We start from the raw sequence: 23,732 nt of genomic DNA on the forward strand, positions 1-23,732 counted from the left end.
TACTGAAAAGGGGATTTTTTGTTTTTTTTACTCTCTGTAGTCATCGAAGCAACACTGATATCCTGTTCAGAACCATTCTTACGGCGCCATCTGCAGGTCAAGGTATGATACAACAGCCTCAGCTACCAACACACTGCAGTGGATGTACAGACTCAACTCAATTCCTTTCTTTTGAGCTCCCAGCAAACCTTTACCCAGATGTTAACTGTAGGCCCACCTGTAAACAAATAGGCCTATCAGCTATATGATCATTTTTAATACAGCTATAAACAAGCTCAAGTGGACACAAGGTGTTGGATTGAAAAATATTGTCGATCACTGTCAGTGATGTTTAGTGAACTGAGGTATTTCTTCTTTACATTATAGACAAATCATTCAAGTGACTGAGGCGGGTATCGCGAATAAAGAGATGTCAACCACTTAAAGAGATGTCAACCACTTAACTTTGACAGAGGTTCACAGAAGACCTGGCAAACGGTAGGCGGTGATAGAAAACCAAGGCGTTTCATCGTTCAAAAGCAACTTCGCGAGCTGGGTCCATGTCTGTTCTGTAACAAAAGAGGAAGACAGCACAGCCTCGCCTTGTCTGATCTATGCTCAGAAAGAGTCCACCCGCTACAGAACAAACACCAAACCTTAACCTGAAGAACCGCTCTCTAATCTCACACACTAGGCCATCTCCTGTAGCCACAAGGGAACCTTTTTTAAACCACCGTCCTTTCTTCCAGCCAGGGTCTTTGTCTGAGAGGGACGGTCACCGTGTAATCCCCTGAACATCTTTTAAGGGAAAGTTCACTCCACAGACGCTCATATCTAGAGGCCAGACCTGACATTTACAAAACTCCTCGCCTGGCGTCTCTCCATTGCATCCGTCCTCTCCTGTTCCGGCGTTTTGTTGTTGTTGAAGGCCAGACGGCGAGGTGAACATACCGACAGCAGCGTGTCTGGATCCAGACAGCCAGGCCATCAATGGAAGCACAGCAAACATTCAATAATGGACCTGATGACTTGTGAACCTGAGAGATGATCAACTGGATGACCCCCAAACATGGTCCTCGCTCATAACCACGGGACACGGCTTTCACATGCTTTCTGAGGGATACGTAGATAGACGTCAGGAGAGAGAGAGAGAGAGAGAGAGAGAGAGAGAGAGAGAGGCAGAATGAGAAATAAGATGAGGTGAAGGAGAGAGATGGACAGGAGAGAGGGGGCGAGGGTATACGAAAGAGGGGGCGAGGGTATACGAAAGAGGGGGCGAGGGTATACGAAAGAGGGGGCGAGGGTATACGAAAGAGGGCGAGAAGTAAAGGTAGAGCCAGTGGAGGAGAAAAAAAAGGATGTGGCAGGAGAGCGAGAGAGAGAGAAAATAGTGGCAATTTCCACCTCGAGCACCTGGGGACTGGGGGGGGACGTTTGATAGCCTGCTCCCCTGTGTTGCCAGATCGTCATCATTACAGGGACCAGCATCCCTACAGCTCAGAAACACAGCAGCTCTAACTGGTGGTTACCTCGCAGATGGACAATCACAGCGAGAGGGTGGGGGAGACAGGGGCAGAAGAAAGGAAGAGCCGAGAGGAAAGAGCGAAAGAAAGCGAGACAAGAGACGAAGAACAGAGAGACTGGGCACATAGCAGCACAAATCATGTGATGTCTATATGGGAGAAGACTACGGTCATCTCATCTATGGTCTGGAATGGATGCATGTGGATAATGTAAATAAAAAAAACTTCACACTAACCAAACAACAACAAAAACACCACTTGGAAACACAACGACACTGTTCTCTCTCCTCCTACTGACTCAAAGGCACATTTCTAAACCTTCCTTTCATATCACAATTTCATTCTGACAAAAACATCTAAATACAACTGTTGCATATATAGGAGGGCTGTAATGACATTTCAAGACCAAGAAATAAATAAGTCATTAATATTATAAATAATGGTAATGTTGGAGTCAAGATAAAATTGACAGCAGTTTCCCATTATGTATATCATTTGTATGAAACGGCATATTACTGATTGGTAAAACGATTTTGTATGACGTCAACATGATTGTGTCATCTTCGTCCCGCTCTCAATCTGAACGGCAGGGTCACGACACAAGCTGGGCCGCTGGTGAACTCTCAGCCATTCACGCGGGTAGGTCACCCCGCCCATTGTGACCCCACATCCAACAGGTCACTTCCTGTCCTTAGTAATACTTCAGGCCCAGTTGCGTGTCGTGTCATCCACAACATGCTCAAGCCAAAGTAGACGGATCCTCCATGTCACACAGAAAGGAGAACGCCACTGGAATGCTTCCTCTGGGAGGGAAGACTGCTGTGGAGAGCGTTCCTCCCGTCTACAGGTCAGGATGTTTCTACTTATCTCTAATCAATCCAGAATAATTCCCGGGACAACTTCTCAGTGGGAGAAAATTCCGTCTGGCTTGCCCAATATTTCCCATGTGTCTCTCAGTGTTTAAACTAGCCAGGGGGGTGTCATGTCAGAACAGGTCTCCCATAACTGACAGCACTCGTTACCACTTCCTGTTCCCCGGTTCTCCCTTTGTTCGAGCTAGTTAAGTCTGATGTAGCATAAATACACAGATCACTGACTAATCATCCTGCACTGGGACTGTTATTGAACCATTGTGACCTCTAAAAACACTTCCCTGGCTTTAATTACACTGTAATGTGCACAAGCTGTCAACCTATCAGGGAGGGATATGAGGTGTATGTGACTGACCAATGGCTAAAACGGACGCCAGTCATGGTGACACCGCGTCACCCTGAGTGTTCCGTGGTCCCTGTTCGGAGCTCTGTTCACACAAACACAGCCGTCACACGCCACCGTCTCCCAGGCGACGAGGACTAGCCAAGATGGACAGATTTCGGGGGAAAAGGAGAGGAAATATGAAGGGAAAAAGGGATATATGCAAGTAATTAGAGCTAAATTGAGGGCACATGGTAATCTATTGCAGGTCATCTCCAATTCCAATTACACATACACACATTTAAGCTAATTAAAACTGGTTAATCAAAACCGTGTGTGTGTGTGTGTGTGTGTGTGTGTGTGTGTGTGTGTGTGTGTGTGTGTGTGTGTGTGTGTGTGTGTGTGTGTGTGTGTGTGTGTGTGTGTGTGTGTGTGTGTGTGTGTGTGTGTGTGTGTGTGTGTGTGTGTGTGTGTGTGTGTGTGTAAATAACAGACAGACACATGTTCCCAGGAGCGAGTCCAAGACAGACAGTTCCTATGGGGAATTTTCATGGTAAAAGCCCCATGAGCACTGAGATGTGAAGTTCAAGTTCATAGGAGCACATCACATTTGATGTCAAATGAAAGCTAAGAGTTCTACATTTTTGATAAAATAAGGTATATACAGTACATCAAATGTTTGACCATATTCCATCCTAAAAAAATAAGCAAAGAATAAGCAAAGCCTTGATTTCTGGTCAAGTAGATGGAAAAGGGGTCTTGGAAAACATTGAGCAGAAAAAGGTCTTAAAAAAGGTATGAGAAACACATCAAACCACAATAATGTTGAAGACCCCTTCAACTATATGATATCAGCATTTCTATTGAGTTTTGCAGAAGATATTTGCCTTTGTAAGTTAAATAAATATTGCCTAGTTTCATAATTCTGCTATTAAAACCCACATAACTTTAAGATATTTGCTCATTTCTCTCCCTCGTGAGGGGGGGATAATGAAAGTTCACAGAAGCAGTAAGATGCATAAAGGTAGACGTAATAATTAGTTAGAATGATAACTATAGTGTTTAATGATAATTTGATTTATGATTTATTAAGTGATTAAAACCTGTCATTTGTTACCAAATCGGTAACAGTGAGACACCCCCCCCCCCTCAAATAAAATAAAAATCAGTAACAGAATGACTGCAACTGAATTGGTTACATTGGAAATTCATAGCATTCACAAACCACAGTTGGGTCACATGCTTCTGTCCTCCCTTCCACTGGTATAGTGTTATGTTCAGCTCATAACTGTTTTCTTTCTATTTCTATTGTGTGGTATATTGTGGGGGGTTTTAATGTCTGGACAACCCCTCCCGCTCTCCTCTCTGTGCAGTTAATGTCACCTCTCCCGGAAATAACACCTACCCATAAGGCCCTCTCTCTTTCCATTGACTGTAACCAGCCCTCTCGTTCATTGAAGACCGACCGACACCGGAAGTCCACGGACGTCGAAAAGTAGTGGGAATTTGGTCAGTCCAAATCTAAGCCAATCATAGACGTCTGTTTCACAAGTTTGGAAAGCACAATACAGTCAATTATACTGTACTCTACTATAGTGTACTCTACTGTACTGTAATAAACTCTACAGCACAGTACTCTACTGTCCAATCTTGTGACAGACATTTATGAGATGACATTTTTCTACCTTTGCATGTAGTTATTCATTATGGATCACCATGAACAGAATTATGTTAATAAATATGAATTTCTGTATTGTACAGATCAGGGACCCATGATGTCATTCTGTTACTATTATCCTGTTACCGGGTGTTAAATCCACATCACTTACTAAGTGATTCCTCATGATACCCAGACAAAAAAAAGCCACGATTTTGGGGATTTTTACTAAATGCAATCCATAGATGACTAGTCCTTTGGAGGTAGAATTGTTGACATTTGTATCTAAAAACATCATTTTTGAAATAATTAAAGTTGGCATATTTGAGCCATTTTGGCCTCACTCAGGCCCCCTTCCAGACTCCATAACGGTTCATCTGTAGGTGCTACAAAGCAAATATTGGTGTCCTATGAAGCTTTACCGTTTGCTGTGTAATATGAGTTATATGTTTCCATCTATTTTTTGACATAAATGTATGAATATAATAAAATACACATGCATTTAGAAAATATATATATATATTTTTTTTATTTGGCACATTTCATGATATTACTTTTACATACAAATATCAAATATATGTCAACAATCCTTCCTCCAAATGACTATTCTAAGGATTACATTTGAAAATCACAACAACAACAAAAAAATCACTCTACTGCAGTTCAATAACCAAATGAGATGTTTTCAAACTCAAGGTGTCATATCATAACTGACACCCCATTCTTTCCGTAGATATCGTTGAATCTTAATTCGGAGTATATATATAGTGGGGCAAAAAAGTATTTAGTCAGCAACCAATTGTGCAAGTTCTCCCACTTAAAAAAGATGAGAGAGGCCTGTAATTTTCATCATAGGTACACTTCAACTAGGACAAACAAAATGAGAAAAAAAAATCCAGAAAATCACATTGTAGGATTTTTAATGAATTTATTTGCAAATTATGGTGGAAAATAAATATTTGGTCACCTACAAACAAGCAAGATTTCTGGCTCTCACAGACCTGTAACTTCTTCTTTAAGAGGCTCCTCTGTCCTCCAGTCGTTGCCTGTATTAATGGCACTTGTTTGAACTTGTTCTCAGTATAAAAGACACCTGTCCACAACCTCAAACAGTCACACTCCAAACTCCACTATGGCTAAGACCAAAGAGCTGTCAAAGGACACCAGAAACAAAATTGTAGACCTGCACCAGGCTGGGAAGACTGAATCTGCAATGGTTTGAAGAATTCAACTGTGGGAGCAATTATTAGGAAATGGAAGACATACAAGACAACTGATAATCTCCCTCGATCTGGGGCTCCATGCAAAATCTCACCCCCGTGGGGTCAAAATTATCACAACAACGGTGAGCAAAAATCCCAGAACCACACGGGGTTACTTAGTGAATGACCTGCAGAGAGCTGGGACCAAAGTAACACACTACGCCACCAGGGACTCAAATCCTGCAGTGCCAGACGTGTCCCCCTACTTAAGCCAGTACATGACCAGGCCCATCTAAAGTTTGCTAGAGAGCATTTGGATGATCCATAAGAAGATTGGGAGAATATCATATGGTCAGATAAAACCAAAATATAACTTTTTGGTAAAAACTCAACTCATCGTGTTTGGAGGACAAAGAATGCTGAGTTGCATCCAAAGAACACCATACCTACTGTGAAGCATGGGGGTGGAAACATCATGCTTTGGGGCTGTTTTTCTGCAAAGGGACCAGGACGACTGATCCGTGTAAAGGAAAGAATGAATGGGGCCATGTATCATGAGATTTTGAGTGAAACCCTCCTTCCATCAGCAAGGGCATTGAAGATGAAACGTGGCTGGGTCTTTCAGAATGACAATGATCCCAAACACACCGCCCGGGCAACGAAGGAGTGGCTTCGTAAGAAGCATTTCAAGGTCCTGGAGTGGCCTAGCCAGTCTCCAGATCTCAACCCCATATAAAATCTTTGGATGGAGTTGAAAGTCTGTGTTGCCCAGCAACAGCCCCAAAACATCACTGCTCTAGAGGAGATCTGCATGGAGGAATGGGCCAAAATACCAGCAACAGTGTGTGAAAACCCTGTGAAGACTTACAGAAAACGTTTGACCTCTGTCATTGCCAACAAAGGCTATATAACAAATTATTGAGATAAACTTTTGTTATTGACCAAATACTTATTTTACACCATAATTTGCAAATAAATTAATTGAAAATCCTACAATGTGATATTCTGGATTTTTTTCTCCTCATTTTGTCTGTCATAGCTGAAGTGTACTACCTATGATGAAAATTACAGTTCTCTCATCTTTTTAAGTGGGAGAACTTGCACAATTTGTGGCTGACTAAATACTTTTTTGCCCCACTGTATCTTTGAATCTTAATTCGGAGTATATATATATATATATATATTTTTAACAGAGTTTTTGAAAAACGTGGTCACATAAAATGAGGGAGATTTTACCCTCATTTTGTTTCCAAACTACATCTGCATTTTCTTTTGAGTAAACGTGTTTTTGTCACATTTTCGTGGGAAATTGTTCAAAGTAGTCATTGTGCATAGAGTTCGATGGTTTGTTCAACTTTGCAAAATCAGTGATTTTTGTTTGGCAAAAACCTTTTATTCCCCCAGGAAAGGAGAGGAAGGAGACGCAAAGGAATAGGGACAAAAAACAAAAAAATAATGTGTCTAAACGTTTCTAAAATTGCGATACTCCTGTGCAATTGAAAGGAACTAATGGAATATAATTATTCATGTAGAAGAATGGAGTGTGATCCGTTGAGCTGATAAGCCTGCACAATACTTTGTCTGTATTGACAAAACTCTCAGCTCAACTTCCGGGGACGTCTCTCTCCTAGCCGAGGACACATTCATATGACAAGAGGAGTTTGGTATTATATAAGTCTTTGTCCTCTGAGGCAGACAAGAGAGAAAACAGAATATGAAAGGCAAAACAACAAGGGCTAAAAAAGAAAACATGTCTGAAAACAGACTGAAACAATGCCTACAACGGCAGAGATTCGGTATATATGGACAAGATAAATAGAGGATGAACACACTCCATTTTATTCTTTACTTACACAGGTGAGGTGATCCCATTAAAAAGATTAAAAAATAAACCACTTTTCTAGTCTGAGAACTTCTTCTGGAAAGTTCTCTCTATTCCTCCTCCCACACAGCAGCCTAAACAGAGAGAAACATTCAGCAGTTCAAATCAGCCAGTTCACCTAAGTACTGTGTGGACACAGAGAGCTGTCAGGGAGATGGGGAGAGAAAAAGAGAGAGAGTGGGTGGGGGAAAGAGAACGAGAGAGAAATAGAGAGCAAAAATATATATTAAAAAAAGATAAAGACCCAACCATCAGAGCTTCACCTGAGAAATCCCCGGAGCCCAAAAATAGTCATTCTCTGCGTCTGTACAGACTCCACTGGCCAACACCCACAGCCACAGCCAGCCCAGGCTAACTAGCTGAGATCTGACAGGGAAACGGAAGGTGAGAGCAGTGACTCTAGCCAGTCACACAGGCCATAGAAGTCAATATTCCTCGACTTCTACACACGGACGAATAGTCCTCCTTACAACACCCAATATAGTTTCTTATTTTTCATTTTTTAAATAGACTAGCTAGAAAGAGAATTGTCTACTTCATCAGCTTAGTGCGAAATGATTCACTTTTTTTTCTTCTAAACTGTTAAAGACTTCCAGACTGGATACTCTACGTTGTTGAGAGCAGGAAGCCCTGAGCCAAAGAAGAGAGAAACCACCATAAGTCGTGCGAGAGAGAGAGAGAGAGAGAGAGAGAGAGCACAGAAAAGTACTCCATCTTTTTTAATTATTCAATTAGAAGAAGGCCAGAAAGGAGGGGAGGAGGATAGGAAAGGAAAAAGGACAGAGCACCAGAGTCGAGGGATCATCTCCATTGCTCACTGATTGAAAGGGACAAGATCCTGTTACATTACATTAGGGGAAGGGGGTGGGGGGGGGGGGGGGGGGGGGGCAGGAAAAGAGAAGGAGAAAGGGAGGCAGTGGGAAAGATGAGGCATGTGAGCGAGAGAAAGAGAAAGAGAGAGGACCTGTCAGTGAGTCAATTGGGGGCCGTTGTGATAAAAGATGTTTCGTAAAGGCTTCAGATGTCAGAGTAGACCTGCCGGTGCCTGGCCTCCTAACCCCACAGGACAGAGTAGACCTGCCGGTGCCTGGGCCTCCTAACCCCACAGGACAGAGTAGACCTGCCGGTGCCTGGGCCTCCTAACCCCACAGGACAGAGTAGACCTGCCGGTGCCTGGGCCTCCTAACCCCACAGGACAGAGTAGACCTGCCGGTGCCTGGGCCTCCTAACCCCACAGGACAGAGTAGACCTGCCGGTGCCTGGGCCTCCTAACCCCACAGGACAGAGTAGACCTGCCGGTGCCTGGCCTCCTAACCCCACAGGACAGAGTAGACCTGCCGGTGCCTGGGCCTCCTAACCCCACAGGACAGAGTAGACCTGCCGGTGCCTGGGCCTCCTAACCCCACAGGACAGAGTAGACCTGCCGGTGCCTGGCCTCCTAACCCCACAGGACAGAGTAGACCTGCCGGTGCCTGGCCTCCTAACCCCACAGGACAGAGTAGACCTGCCGGTGCCTGGGCCTCCTAACCCCACAGGACAGAGTAGACCTGCCGGTGCCTGGGCCTCCTAACCCCACAGGACAGAGTAGACCTGCCGGTGCCTGGGCCTCCTAACCCCACAGGACAGAGTAGACCTGCCGGTGCCTGGGCCTCCTAACCCCACAGGACAGAGTAGACCTGCCGGTGCCTGGGCCTCCTAACCCCACAGGACAGAGTAGACCTGCCGGTGCCTGGGCCTCCTAACCCCACAGGACAGAGTAGACCTGCCGGTGCCTGGGCCTCCTAACCCCACAGGACAGAGTAGACCTGCCGGTGCCTGGCCTCCTAACCCCACAGGACAGAGTAGACCTGCCGGTGCCTGGCCTCCTAACCCCACAGGACAGAGTAGACCTGCCGGTGCCTGGCCTCCTAACCCCACAGGACAGAGTAGACCTGCCGGTGCCTGGCCTCCTAACCCCACAGGACAGAGTAGACCTGCCGGTGCCTGGCCTCCTAACCCCACAGGACAGAGTAGACCTGCCGGTGCCTGGCCTCCTAACCCCACAGGACAGAGTAGACCTGCCGGTGCCTGGCCTCCTAACCCCACAGGACAGAGTAGACCTGCCGGTGCCTGGCCTCCTAACCCCACAGGACAGAGTAGACCTGCCGGTGCCTGGCCTCCTAACCCCACAGGACAGAGTAGACCTGCCGGTGCCTGGCCTCCTAACCCCACAGGACAGAGTAGACCTGCCGGTGCCTGGCCTCCTAACCCCACAGGACAGAGTAGACCTGCCGGTGCCTGGCCTCCTAACCCCACAGGACAGAGTAGACCTGCCGGTGCCTGGCCTCCTAACCCCACAGGACAGAGTAGACCTGCCGGTGCCTGGCCTCCTAACCCCACAGGACAGAGTAGACCTGCCGGTGCCTGGCCTCCTAACCCCACAGGACAGAGTAGACCTGCCGGTGCCTGGCCTCCTAACCCCACAGGACAGAGTAGACCTGCCGGTGCCTGGACAGAGTAGACCTCCTAACCCCACAGGACAGAGTAGACCTGCCGGTGCCTGGGCCTCCTAACCCCACAGGACAGAGTAGACCTGCCGGTGCCTGGGCCTCCTAACCCCACAGGACAGAGTAGACCTGCCGGTGCCTGGCCTCCTAACCCCACAGGACAGAGTAGACCTGCCGGTGCCTGGCCTCCTAACCCCACAGGACAGAGTAGACCTGCCGGTGCCTGGGCCTCCTAACCCCACAGGACAGAGTAGACCTGCCGGTGCCTGGCCTCCTAACCCCACAGGACAGAGTAGACCTGCCGGTGCCTGGCCTCCTAACCCCACAGGACAGAGTAGACCTGCCGGTGCCTGGCCTCCTAACCCCACAGGACAGAGTAGACCTGCCGGTGCCTGGCCTCCTAACCCCACAGGACAGAGTAGACCTGCCGGTGCCTGGCCTCCTAACCCCACAGGACAGAGTAGACCTGCCGGTGCCTGGCCTCCTAACCCCACAGGACAGAGTAGACCTGCCGGTGCCTGGCCTCCTAACCCCACAGGACAGAGTAGACCTGCCGGTGCCTGGCCTCCTAACCCCACAGGACAGAGTAGACCTGCCGGTGCCTGGCCTCCTAACCCCACAGGACAGAGTAGACCTGCCGGTGCCTGGCCTCCTAACCCCACAGGACAGAGTAGACCTGCCGGTGCCTGGCCTCCTAACCCCACAGGACAGAGTAGACCTGCCGGTGCCTGGCCTCCTAACCCCACAGGACAGAGTAGACCTGCCGGTGCCTGGCCTCCTAACCCCACAGGACAGAGTAGACCTGCCGGTGCCTGGCCTCCTAACCCCACAGGACAGAGTAGACCTGCCGGTGCCTGGGCCTCCTAACCCCACAGGACAGAGTAGACCTGCCGGTGCCTGGCCTCCTAACCCCACAGGACAGAGTAGACCTGCCGGTGCCTGGCCTCCTAACCCCACAGGACAGAGTAGACCTGCCGGTGCCTGGCCTCCTAACCCCACAGGACAGAGTAGACCTGCCGGTGCCTGGCCTCCTAACCCCACAGGACAGAGTAGACCTGCCGGTGCCTGGCCTCCTAACCCCACAGGACAGAGTAGACCTGCCGGTGCCTGGCCTCCTAACCCCACAGGACAGAGTAGACCTGCCGGTGCCTGGCCTCCTAACCCCACAGGACAGAGTAGACCTGCCGGTGCCTGGCCTCCTAACCCCACAGGACAGAGTAGACCTGCCGGTGCCTGGCCTCCTAACCCCACAGGACAGAGTAGACCTGCCGGTGCCTGGCCTCCTAACCCCACAGGACAGAGTAGACCTGCCGGTGCCTGGCCTCCTAACCCCACAGGACAGAGTAGACCTGCCGGTGCCTGGCCTCCTAACCCCACAGGACAGAGGGAACTGTACACGCATCTCCCGCAGACGGACAGACAGAGAGAGAGAGAAGGGAGAGGGCAGAAGACCAGGGATAAGAGAGAGAAGAACTGACTATGCTTTCTAAACTATGACCTCAGAGGAAGATGAATTTGTCCGGTGAAAAATGAGGTGAGAGAAAGGGAGAAGGTTAAAGAGAACCCGAACATGTCCTATTCTCATAGAGAGAGGCCTACACTGCTACACACAGCAGATAAGAAATATTCCACTAGGAAACAAGACTTGTTTTTAAGCAGTCAACTAAATCCACTCATTAAAAACACTTCATAAGCTAGATTCCGTAGGGCACATATGACTTAGTCAAAATATCTTTATCCTCAGTCTCACACTAAAAGTATGTAAATGTAAAATAGTTCATTTATGTTTTCGAACTAAACACAGGAGAAAACATGAAAACCAGCAGCCAAATTCGAATACCGAGATATAGAGATTACTCCTTCGGCCTACAAGACAACTGTAAACAAATCACAATTTTGCCCACTTTCCCTTCTTTAAGAGATTAAATCAATTATTTAATCTGGTCCGAAATGTCCAATTAGAAAAGGGAATTACTTATCGAGCTATTGCATCTGATTCCTCAAAACAGTTGGGGGAGAGAAACTCTAGCAGGCAACGCTGTGAGAGAATGAGAATCCTCTACGGAGAGGAGAGGGTGGAAAGTGTTCCTGTCCTTAATATCTGGCAAACTTAATGACAATATCAGGCCAAAGCAATGAGAGCGGCTAGACATAACAACTCCTAAAAATATTCACCACCCATTTTTCCGACGGCATGATATGAAGAGGAAGCCAGAAAAACGTCACGCAATCTCACGTCTGAAAAATGACTGTCTGAAACTGATACTGCCGCGTTGAAATATCATTAGCACCTAAATGAATCGCTCACCTCGCTATAATCGCTATTTTCATAACTATTCAGATGATGAACGGCATTTTAACAGACTGAGCCATTGTTAATAACTTTAAGTGGACTAATTCATCAGGACCATAATCACTCAGAGGAAAGAGAAACATTTTGAGGAAAAGAAGACCAAGCCATTAGGCTCGAGAATAAAGAGGGCGGATTATGATATAATGCTATTCAATACACTTGGAAACAGAACTCCTTTGCACATTTCAATGCATACAAATCCAGAGAAGCCTTTCATGGAAGTGACAAATGTAGAAGATTCTAGCCAGCCTCTGTGGCTTTATTATTAAAAAGAGCCCACTTTATCTAGCTACGGCAACCTTGGCTGGCCACGCTCAATAGTGAAGTACCACTGACCTCTAGTGGTGAAGGGAAGGTACTGTCAGGGATCGTTCAACAATCACAGTGGGGAATAAGTGCATCACTGGGGGAGACATGTCAAACTGGGTGGGTTATGGGCAATTCCACGGTCATGGAATTACGCTGAGACTCCGATTTCGCACTTTAAAATATATGCCAATCAAAAACCATTGATTTCAAAAAGTTTAACAAACCATACAACTCTATGCACAATTACTACTGTGAATAATTTACACAGCAACAAAACAAAATAAACACAATGTACTGGAAAAACTGTGGTGATGCCAAGTTCAGGAATAGAATTTGGGTAAAATCTCCCTTAGTTTAACCACAGTTACCAAACTTTCAATCTGCACAGTTTTTCCTATGAATGCGTTTCTGTAAACTTTTCAGTGGAAATTGTTAAAAGTAGTACTTGTGCTTCCGTGGAGCCTGCTGAGGGGAGGACGGCTCATAATGGCTGGAACGGAGTCAATGGAATTGGCATCAAACATGTGGATTCCATTGGTTGATGCCATTCCAGTGACTCCATTCCAGCCATTACTATGAACAGTCCTCCCTTCAGCAGCCTCCACTGTTGGACATACAGTTCTGTGGTTTGTTAAACTTTCAAATCAATGGTTTTTGTTTTGGATACATTTTAAAGGGGGAAAAAAACATCTGTTTTAGTGTAATTCCATTACCGTGGAATTGCCCTTATACAATAGACAGTCATCAAGCATTCTGGTCACTGAGGCTTTTTGATAAGCTAATTTAGGAAAGGAGTGGACACACTTCAAATATCCAACAGGCTTTCAAAGCCAGAGATTCGGGTTGTCAGGACATCCAAATCCCCTGCAGAACATGGACACAAGCCAAAATGTGTGTTCAACCGCCGACGAGCTGTCTCACTGCAGTGTTCTAGTGTTAGCGGGCTGCTGTCAGAACCAGTGACTACTGGTACAACACAGACACCCAACTAAAATGAACAAGATTCCACCGCAATCAGAAATGCAAAGTTCCGATAATTTTTCCCAAATTCTCAGGTTTTTACAGAATATCTGGTTGGGAGATTCCTGGAATCAGGAGGGAATGAGCTGGAAATCTGAATCCAGAATCCAGATTTAGCTCAAGGACCCCAGCCAATGTGTGTGTGTGTGTGTGTGTGTGTGTGTGTGTGTGTGTGTGTGTGTGTGTGTGTGTGTGTGTGTGTGTGTGTGTGTGTGTGTGTGTGTGTGTGTGTGTGTGTGTGTGTGTGTGTGTGTGTGTGTGTGTGTGTGTGTGTGTGTGTGTGTGTCCAGGGAGTATTAATAGTACAGCTGGTATTGCCAGCTGGCACATAAACCAAGGGGTGCAGAATATCCATCTTTATTTTGTTGTGTAAGTGCAGACCCCCTGTGTTGGAGGACTTGGGCCATTCTCACATTGCACTCTAACAGGGACTGTCCCCAAAACACCCCGGCACCACCAGCAGACACACAACAAGCATACTTCGAGAAATCAAACCTACACAACCAAAAATGCATGCAGTCCTCTCCTTCAGCCTAAGCCTCTTCGCATGTTTTCAACAGATTTGACTTGGAATTTGGGATTTGCCTTTCATTTGAAACAGATGGATCACGATCCTTCGATGCCAACAGCAAGAAAACACACCACAACCCCTCTATCCAACACACACACATCACCCACCTAGGCTGTTTCACATTACAGAGACGCCACTCAACGGTCCTCTAGTAGCCTTCAGGGCACCAGACAGACAGTGTGTGTGTGATCCACCCCCCCCCCTTCCCTTTCCCCTCCCTAGATTTAAAGTCAAACATGTAGGCAGCGTTACCCCTAACACTACAGAGACAGGGCGGGCCCTCTTACCTTGTTTTGCAGTCCAACAGGTGTCAATGGGAACATGGTGTTGTAGCCTAAGAACTGGGTAGGGTACTCACCAGTTTGTTCTCCTGCATGTAGATTCTCTGCAGCTTGGGACATCCCTTGGACAGAGCCACCATTCCCTCATCAGTAATACTGTAGCACTGGCCCAGGTGGATGTCCTTCAACTCGGAACTGTGTTCTCCTAACTAGGGACACAAGAGAGAGGGGGAGAGAAGGGTTATAGACAACGCACTCTGTCTGCCTGATAACCATGTTATAAATGCATTGTACAAAGTGTTAATGCATCAGATTGATGGATTAAGTAGAGGGAGAAAAGGGGAGGACAGATGGAGAGAGAGGGGAGATGAAGGAGAGAGAGAGAGAGAGGGGAGATGAAAGAGAGAGAGAGAGAGAGAGAGAGGGGAGATGAAAGAGAGAGAGAGAGGAGATGAAAGAGAGAGAGAGGAGATGAAAGAGAGAGAGAGAGATGAAAGAGAGAGAGAGAGAGGAGATGAAAGAGAGAGAGAGAGAGAGAGATGAAAGAGAGAGGAGATGAAAGAGAGAGAGGGGAGAGAGAGAAGCACCTTTTTGAGTGCGTCGTCTGTCAGTTTGTCCTGGTTTCCAACATGGACCTTGGCCAGCAGAGGACAGTGTAAGGCCAGGGAGCTGAGGGACAGGTCACTCAGCTGTTTACAGCGGTAAGCTGTGTACCTCTGAAGGCCTGGGCAGTGGGCCGCCAGGGAACACACACCGTGGTCCTGCACGCCACGACAGTCAGAGATGTTTAACTCCGTCACATTCTGCCTCCGAGACGCTATCTTCACCAGGAGGTCATCATTTACCTGAGGGGGGTGTGGGTGAACAATGAACAATACAGAAAATATATACACACAACATGTAAAGTGTTGGTCCCATTTTTCATGGGATTAAATAAAATATCCCAGAAATGTTACATATTCTGTCTGTAATAAAGCCCTTTTGTGGGCTTGACTCCACAGTGGGTGGGCCAATGCCTTTACCAGGCCCACTCATGGCTGCACCCCTGCCCAGTCATGTGAAATCCATAGATTAGGGCCTAATGAATTAATTTCAATTGACTGATTTCCTTATATGAACTGTAACTCGGTCGAATCTTTCAAATTGTTGCATGTTGCGTTTATATTTTCAATTAAAATGTTACTATAAAATGTCTCAAATGTTGTACTCACTTGTTGTAGGCCACTGAGGTCAATTTGCTTCCAGAACTGGAAGTCTAAGCAGAGGTCCCTCCAGTACTTACAGACCAGCGAGGCACACAGACAGCGCTCTTTCACCGACAGGTGGGAGAACACCTGAGAGGAACAGAAAACACATTAACAGGTTGTGTATCCAGCCTGTTGTTTGGCAATAACACAAGAGTACAAGCAGTGGAGCTAAACAGACCGGTACCCAGGCTACATCCAGCCCATTTCAGTTAGCTTCAGTTAGAATAAAAGCCTTTGAAAGCATTCAATCAGGCCCCCAAATGAACTGCACTCTAGTGGTGACCTCTGACCTTAAGCAGGATGGAGGAGGGGAGGCGGTTGATGCTGGATGTGTCAATCACGTCACTGCCTCTCCCCTGGCAGTCGTCATGGTGATGCAGACAGCAGGGGGAGGAGTCAGAACTCTGGGGCAGCGGATCACCATGGAGAGCCATCCCACAGCAGCCCTCGACAGACGAGGATGAGGAGGAAGAGGATGAGGGCAGGGGGCAGAGGTGGCAGTGGCCAGTCCCGGAGTTAGAGGAGGCATCCCCACTTCCTCCTCCTCCTCCATCCTCCACACCTCCCTCAGGGACAGGGAAGGCACATCGCGGCTGCTTACAGGGTGTGCACCTCTGCACCTCCGCACACTTCCTCTTACACACCTTGGAGGAAAGAAACAAGGATCAGACACAGATCACAGAGAACCACATGGAAAGGGATTTGACAGAGATGACATCAGAAGAGATACCAGGAAGTGTACGGTACGGGAGCAAACTGTTCAGATAGTGTCTGTTGATTTTCATCCTTCCCTTCCGAAATCAGGGACTGATTCAAACCTGGGACATCAAGTGAGTGGACTATGGCCAATCAATGACATGAATTAAACAATTAACTCAGCAGCACTAGGAATAAACCCTTTCTAGTTTCTCACCATCTCAGTGTAGTCACTGGCACTACCAGGCACAGAAACAGCCACAGCTATGGGCACTGGAATCCCTGCACTCCGGAACAGCGCTGGCGGTGGAATCAGCTTAGCCGGCACGGCCGACAGTAGACTCCTCCCTTGGCCCTCCCAGATGGCTAGTTCCCTTGGCGACAGCAGGAACTTGGCACAGTCCTCAGGGGAAGTGAGAGCAGCGTACCGCCCAGCGAGCTTTGAGGTGCTTCCGATTCCGGTACCACCTGCGTTGCTGTGACAACGTCCTCTGCCTCCGCCGTTGACCCCGGTGTCCAATTGGTCGCTGTCGTCGTCGTCGTCGAGGCCCCCACTGTTGCCGTGGACGATGAAGCAGAGCATGCAGGGCCCCTGCAGGAAGCAGTTCCTCTTCTTCTTCTTCCTGTGGTGCAGCTTGCGTGTCCTCTTGTTCAGGCGGTAACCATTTTTCGAGAGAAGATGGCCCATATAGATGACTCACGGAGACTCTGGGTAAGGGAAGAAAGAAGGACATAAAATAATAGAATTACACATGTCATTTCCATGTAAATGGACCCATGAGCACCAATGTGAAGTTCATAGGAGCATGTCAAATAAAAATGAAAGCTAAGAGTCTATGTTTCGAGAAATTAAGGCATATAGACATGTTTCAAACATATTCCATCCTGGAAATTAGGAATTAAGCAAATAGTTTGTTTTCTTGTCAAATAGATGGAAAGTGGTTCTTAAAAAATATCTACCAGAAAAAGTCTTTAAAGTTATTGGAAATACATCAAAACACAATCATTTTGAAGTAAAGACCCCTGCCAGCTAATAATATAGTATATATTTAGTTTAGATTTTTTTATGCCTTCTGCAAGTTTAAGAAACATTGCCTTATGTCTTGAAATTCCGTTACTAAAAACCCACTAATCGAAGATGTTTTCACATTTCTCTCCCTCATCAGGAGGGAGGATAATGAAAGTGCACAGGTAAGTGCACAGGTATTGGTAGATCTATCAATTAGTTATGTTTTTACTGATGTTAATTTTGTTTATGAATTATTAAGTGATTCAAACTTGAAATTCTGTTACTAAATCAGTAACGGAATTTCTGCAATTGAATTGGCTGCAATGGGAAATAATAGTAGTCACAAACCACAGTTGGGTCACCTGCTCCTGTCCCCCCTTCCACAGGCATACTGTTATGTTCAGCTCATAGGGTCTCCTGCTACTGTCCCCCCTTCCACAGGCATACTGTTATGTTCAGCTCATAGGGTCTCCTGCTACTGTCCCCCCTTCCACCTGCATACTGTTATGTTCAGCTCATAGGGTCTCCTGCTACTGTCCTCCCTTCCACAGGCATACTGTTATGTTCAGCTCATAGGGTCTCCTGCTACTGTCCTCCCTTCCACTGGCATACTGTTATGTTCAGCTCATAGGGTCTCCTGCTACTGTCCTCCCTTCCACAGGCATACTGTTATGTTCAGCTCATAGGGTCTCCTACTACTGTCCTCCCTTCCACCTGCATACTGTTATGTTCAGCTCATAGGGTCTCCTACTACTGTCCTCCCTTCCACAGGCATACTGTTATGTTCAGCTCATAGGGTCTCCTACTACTGTCCTCCCTTCCACCTGCATACTGTTATGTTCAGCTCATAGTGTCTCCTACTACTGTCCTCCCTTCCACCTGCATACTGTTATGTTCAGCTCATAGGGTCTCCTGCTACTGTCCTCCCTTCCACTGGCATACTGTTATGTTCAGTTCATAGGGTCTCCTACTACTGTCCTCCCTTCCACTGGCATACTGTTATGTTCAGTTCATAGGGTCTCCTGCTACTGTCCTCCCTTCCACTGGCATACTGTTATGTTCAGTTCATAGGGTCTCCTGCTACTGTCCTCCCTTCCACTGGCATACTGTTATGTTCAGTTCATAGGGTCTCCTACTACTGTCCTCCCTTCCACTGGCATACTGTTATGTTCAGTTCATAGGGTCTCCTACTACTGTCCTCCCTTCCACTGGCATACTGTTATGTTCAGTTCATAGGGTCTCCTGCTACTGTCCTCCCTTCCACTGGCATACTGTTATGTTCAGTTCATAGGGTCTCCTACTACTGTCCTCCCTTCCACTGGCATACTGTTATGTTCAGTTCATAGGGTCTCCTGCTACTGTCCTCCCTTCCACTGGCATACTGTTATGTTCAGTTCATAGGGTCTCCTGCTACTGTCCTCCCTTCCACTGGCATACTGTTATGTTCAGTTCATAGGGTCTCCTGCTACTGTCCTCCCTTCCACTGGCATACTGTTATGTTCAGTTCATAGGGTCTCCTACTACTGTCCTCCCTTCCACTGGCATACTGTTATGTTCAGTTCATAGGGTCTCCTGCTACTGTCCTCCCTTCCACTGGCATACTGTTATGTTCAGTTCATAGGGTCTCCTGCTACTGTCCTCCCTTCCACTGGCATACTGTTATGTTCAGTTCATAGGGTCTCCTACTACTGTCCTCCCTTCCACTGGCATACTGTTATGTTCAGTTCATAGGGTCTCCTGCTACTGTCCTCCCTTCCACTGGCATACTGTTATGTTCAGTTCATAGGGTCTCCTACTACTGTCCTCCCTTCCACTGGCATACTGTTATGTTCAGTTCATAGGGTCTCCTGCTACTGTCCTCCCTTCCACTGGCATACTGTTATGTTCAGTTCATAGGGTCTCCTACTACTGTCCTCCCTTCCACTGGCATACTGTTATGTTCAGTTCATAGGGTCTCCTGCTACTGTCCTCCCTTCCACTGGCATACTGTTATGTTCAGTTCATAGGGTCTCCTACTACTGTCCTCCCTTCCACCTGCATACTGTTATGTTCAGTTCATAGGGTCTCCTGCTACTGTCCCCCCTTCCACAGGCATACTGTTATGTTCAGCTGTCACATTTATTGTTCAGTTCATAACTTTTATTTACCTTTTGGTCATCTGGTGATCAAAGCAAGAACTTCAAAAGTCTGGACATCCCGTCCCCCCTCTCTCTCTCTCTCTCTTCAATTAACATCTCCCCTCCCAGCTCGTATTGACACCTACCCATGAGCCCAGTCTTTCCATTTACTGTAACCGGCATCCTCACCCACCGAACACCGACCGACACCGGACGTCCATGGACGTTGAAAAGTAGTTGAAATTTGGTCAGTCTGCCCTTGTCTTGATTTCAACGTGCAGAGATATCTGGACCGGCCTTCATTTGGCCCAAACATCTAGACGTCCATGATTGGTTTAGATTTGGTCTGGTCAGGTCTAGGTTTCACAACTTTGGACAACAAAGTACAGTACAGTTAAGAAAAGTACATTATAATTCAGTACAGTCCTGTGCTGTACAGTAATATAGAGTGGAGTAGAGTTAAGTACAGTACACAGTAGAGCTTGAGCACACTATAATGTACTGTACTGAACTATACTGAGCTCTAGTGCGCTGTACTTTGAAATCAAAACTTGTAAAACATAGATGTCTGTGATTGGTTCAGATTTAGTCCGGTCCAACCACATTTGTTCTTGTTTGGTGGCGGAGTCCATTAAAATAATAGCAAGTGTGTAGAATAATACTTAAATACGCAAAGGATATTGCATATTTCTAACTTTGTGTACCTATTTAGGACAAATCACCATGAAGAGAATGACATTCATATCCATAATGATGCATTTCTGTGTAGTACAGATCAGGGACCCATGATGGAATTCTGTTACCCCATTCTTTCTGCAGACATCTTTGAATCTTAATTCGTAACAGATATTTAACTGTGGTTTTGGAAAAGGTGGTCACAAACTGAGGGATATTTTACTGATTAATTTGACCAAACCTGCACAGTTCTTCCAGTAAATGTGTTTTTATCAAATTGTCAGTGTATTTTATTTAAAGTACTCATTGTGCATAAAGCTGTATGGTTTGTTCATCTATGAAATCAATGGTTTTTGTTTGGAATAGATATTAATTATAAAATCTGAGTCTCAGCGCAATTCCATTGCCATGGAATTGCCCATGACATTTAAAATGCCAGATATGTCTTGCATTGATTAAGAGCTAAAAACCAAATAATGCAGAAAACAACACATAACGACTTCAGAAAGTATTCACACCCCTTGACTTATTCCACATTTTCTTGTGTTACAGCCTGAATTCAAAATGGATTAAATAGATTGTTTTTCCCTCACCCATCTACACACAATACCCCATATTGACAAAGTAAAAACATGTTTTTAGACATTTTAGCAAATGTACTGAAAATTAAATACAGATATATCTCATTTACATAAGTATTCACACGCATTAGTTAATACTTTGTAAAAGCACCTTTGGCAGCGATTACAGCGGTGAGTCTTTCTGGGAACGTTTAAGAGATTTGTACACCTGGATTGTGCTATATCTGTCCATTCTTCTTTTCAAAATATCTTCAAGCTGTCAAATTAGTTGTTTATCATTGCTAGACAACCATTTTCAGGTCTTTCCATATATCAGGACAAAAAGTTCAATTGCTTTGCCACATTTTGCAGTATTACTTTAGTGCCTTATTGCATACAGGATGCATGTTTTTTAATATGTTTTATTCTGTACAGGCTTCCTTCTTTTCACACTAGGTTAGTATTGTGGACTAACTACAATGTTGTTGATCCATCCTCAGTTTTCTCCTATCACAGCCGTTAAGCTCTATGACTGTTTTAAAATCAACATTGACCTCATGGTGAAATTCCTGAGCGGTTTCCTTCCTCTCCCGCAAATGGGTTACGAAGGACGCCTGTATCTTTGTAGTGACTGGGTGTAATAAACCAACCAAAGAGTAATTCATAACTTCACCCTGCTCAAAGTGATATTCAATGTCTTATTTTTACCCATCTAGCAATAGATGCCCTTCTTTGCGAGGCACTGCAAAATCTCCCTGGTCTTTGTGGTTGAATTGGTGTTTGAAATTCACTGCTCAACTGAGGGACCTTACAGATAATTGTATGTGTGGGGTACAGAGATGAGGTAGTCATTGGACAATCATGTTAAAACACTTATTGGACACGGAGTGTGTTCATTAACTTAATCAAAATGCACAAAGTACTAGCCTATGTAACAACATATTACTACAAATGTTGTTACTAGTGTGAGCTAATTAGGGTACAGTGCCACATAGGTATAAAAGCAGTTACGAAAGTGTTACCAAAACTCTTGCGAAGACTGCTGAACCAAAATGTTTGCCTTACAAATTAAATAAAGCAATCGACAAGCTGCCACTCTATGATCACAGCAAGTCAAGTTCCAAAACATTCCACTGTTCCACTGACCTGCATTAGATCTCATTCAAGCAAACACTGTAACATAGCATCTGCACTATATCACCATAATAGGAAAATATGCCATTACATTAATTTCAAGAACTTCAAAAAGTGACAGTAACACAATCTTTCCCCCTGCTATTCTATATGTGTGTGGTCTTTCATCACAAGTCATGGTCAAACACAACTATGATACTATCTGTGCCTAAATATAATGGAGCAGCTGGTGGTCAGTTCCTCGAAATAGAACGCTACTGTAAGGTCCATCTCGACTCACAACAGTGTGTCCTGTATATGCATTTAGCAGCTGCTATTATTGGTCAAGCACAGACAGTGACAATAGTGGGCAGTGTAGGTCTCCAGAATATCGCTGGTTGTGTATTAAGGCAAGCAGCTACTTAATGTTTCCTACAACCCATTTGATTATTCTTAAGGTAGTCAGCTAGTGTTTGTACAGTGATGATACTGCCCAATAGACAGTGAGTGAGTAAGATGATTTCTGCAACTCTTGGTTTCACTAGCTAGGAGGCTACATTGTAATTACAACTTTTGCGAGAGCAGAGATTAAATTGTAACGTAGCACGGAAGACTTGTAAACGAATTAATCAGAATAAACTTTACCTTCCCTTAGCCTTAAATCATTGGTATATATATTGCGATATACCTTACTCAATTATATCCATTGTGAGTTTATTTGCATTACCATTGACATGGCGCAAGCAGGTTTTGGACTCCTGTGCTTTTTTGCAACAATGTGTATCATTACAGTGCCTGCCTTTACAACTGACTTGTCATGTAAAACACTTAGCCTGGGGTTTAAAATGGAAGAATAGCAAGCAGGCTATTACTGTTGCTTTATAGAAAATGAAAATAACTTGTTAAATAATACATATCCAGCAATAGGTTACATGGTAAGACTAAGGGATAGTCGCTGGTGGTAAAACAGTGGCTAGATCAGCTGGGTTTTAGATAGATAGCTAGTTAGCAACACGGATACTAGCTGAGGGTGCATAGCTAGCTTCTAGCTACATTGTATTGCTGCTCACCAGTTCACGCTGTGCTCCCCCCTCCGAATGGTGCTCTCATAATCCACGCGTGTAACACACGGACGGGTATAGCGTTAAAATTTCAGGGCACAATAATGTGAAATTGGCAACAATTCAGGTAAAATATTCTTTATGGTGTTTTGGTCTCCAAAGAAAACACTTCCGGACTAAATAAATGCAGGGAGAGGAAGACGACAAAAACGCGATTTTACAATCTGTTATTGGTGGAGCCAAATGTCAGTCTGTGTGACCAATCCGTGATGTAGTCAACTTTGGACTGTACTGTGTATAAAAGGGGGTAGCGAATGACAATTGGAAATACAATTGTGGAACGTAGTTGCAATCGGTGCTTAATTTGAGCCGGATCCGCACCTCTCAATTTAGGACTGTTTCGTTCCGGAACCCATTTGCCAGGATTCGATACCTCTCTTGGCATGAAAAATAATTGTCACCGTTTGTAATATAAACATTTGATTTTTTTAAAATTCTGAGTTAATTCAAGTTGCCTCCTCTGTAATCCTCCTGACACCTAAAAAAACGTCATGTAAAAACTTGCCTGATATTCTATTAATTGATTCGAGTAACGGCTCGATTACACAGACAGGATTATTGCGTTTTGGTACACCAGAAATACATTCATTTCCAATGGAACGCTGCGTTTGCCTTACAGCATTGCGTTGCAGAGGCAATTGCAGTGCATTTTGTGTTGTGCATACTTTGGGTTTATCGAACATATGCATCAAATTGTATGCGTAAACTGCTTGACATAAATGGTAGCAGAAGGTGAA

The 23,732-nt window shown here is 45.4% G+C and overlaps 1 protein-coding gene across 3 annotated transcripts in view; it reads right to left on the reverse strand.

The window, feature by feature from the left end:
* fbxl17 (F-box and leucine-rich repeat protein 17) overlaps positions 1-23,139 on the reverse strand; it is a 350,800-nt gene extending 327,661 nt beyond the window's left edge. For 2 of the 3 annotated variants that reach the window (XR_006838514.1, XM_046346816.1), the window contains exons 1-6: positions 22,945-23,139; positions 16,618-17,108; positions 15,995-16,348; positions 15,669-15,791; positions 15,045-15,302; positions 14,535-14,666 (exon numbers count right to left, since the gene is read on the reverse strand). Coding sequence is in view for 2 of the 3 variants with exons in the window: in XM_046346816.1 (XP_046202772.1) it covers positions 14,535-14,666; positions 15,045-15,302; positions 15,669-15,791; positions 15,995-16,348; positions 16,618-17,088 (1,338 nt within the window). In the remaining variant the exon portion in view is untranslated. Of the gene's footprint in view, positions 1-14,534; positions 14,667-15,044; positions 15,303-15,668; positions 15,792-15,994; positions 16,349-16,617; positions 17,109-19,672; positions 19,896-22,944 lie in introns of all 3 variants that reach the window. The other variant, XM_046346817.1, reaches the window with a different exon arrangement.
* Between the last annotated feature and the right edge of the window lie 593 nt (positions 23,140-23,732).

This window comes from Oncorhynchus gorbuscha, linkage group LG04 (assembly GCF_021184085.1).
Source record: "Oncorhynchus gorbuscha isolate QuinsamMale2020 ecotype Even-year linkage group LG04, OgorEven_v1.0, whole genome shotgun sequence".
NCBI classification, from domain to species: domain Eukaryota; kingdom Metazoa; phylum Chordata; class Actinopteri; order Salmoniformes; family Salmonidae; genus Oncorhynchus; species Oncorhynchus gorbuscha.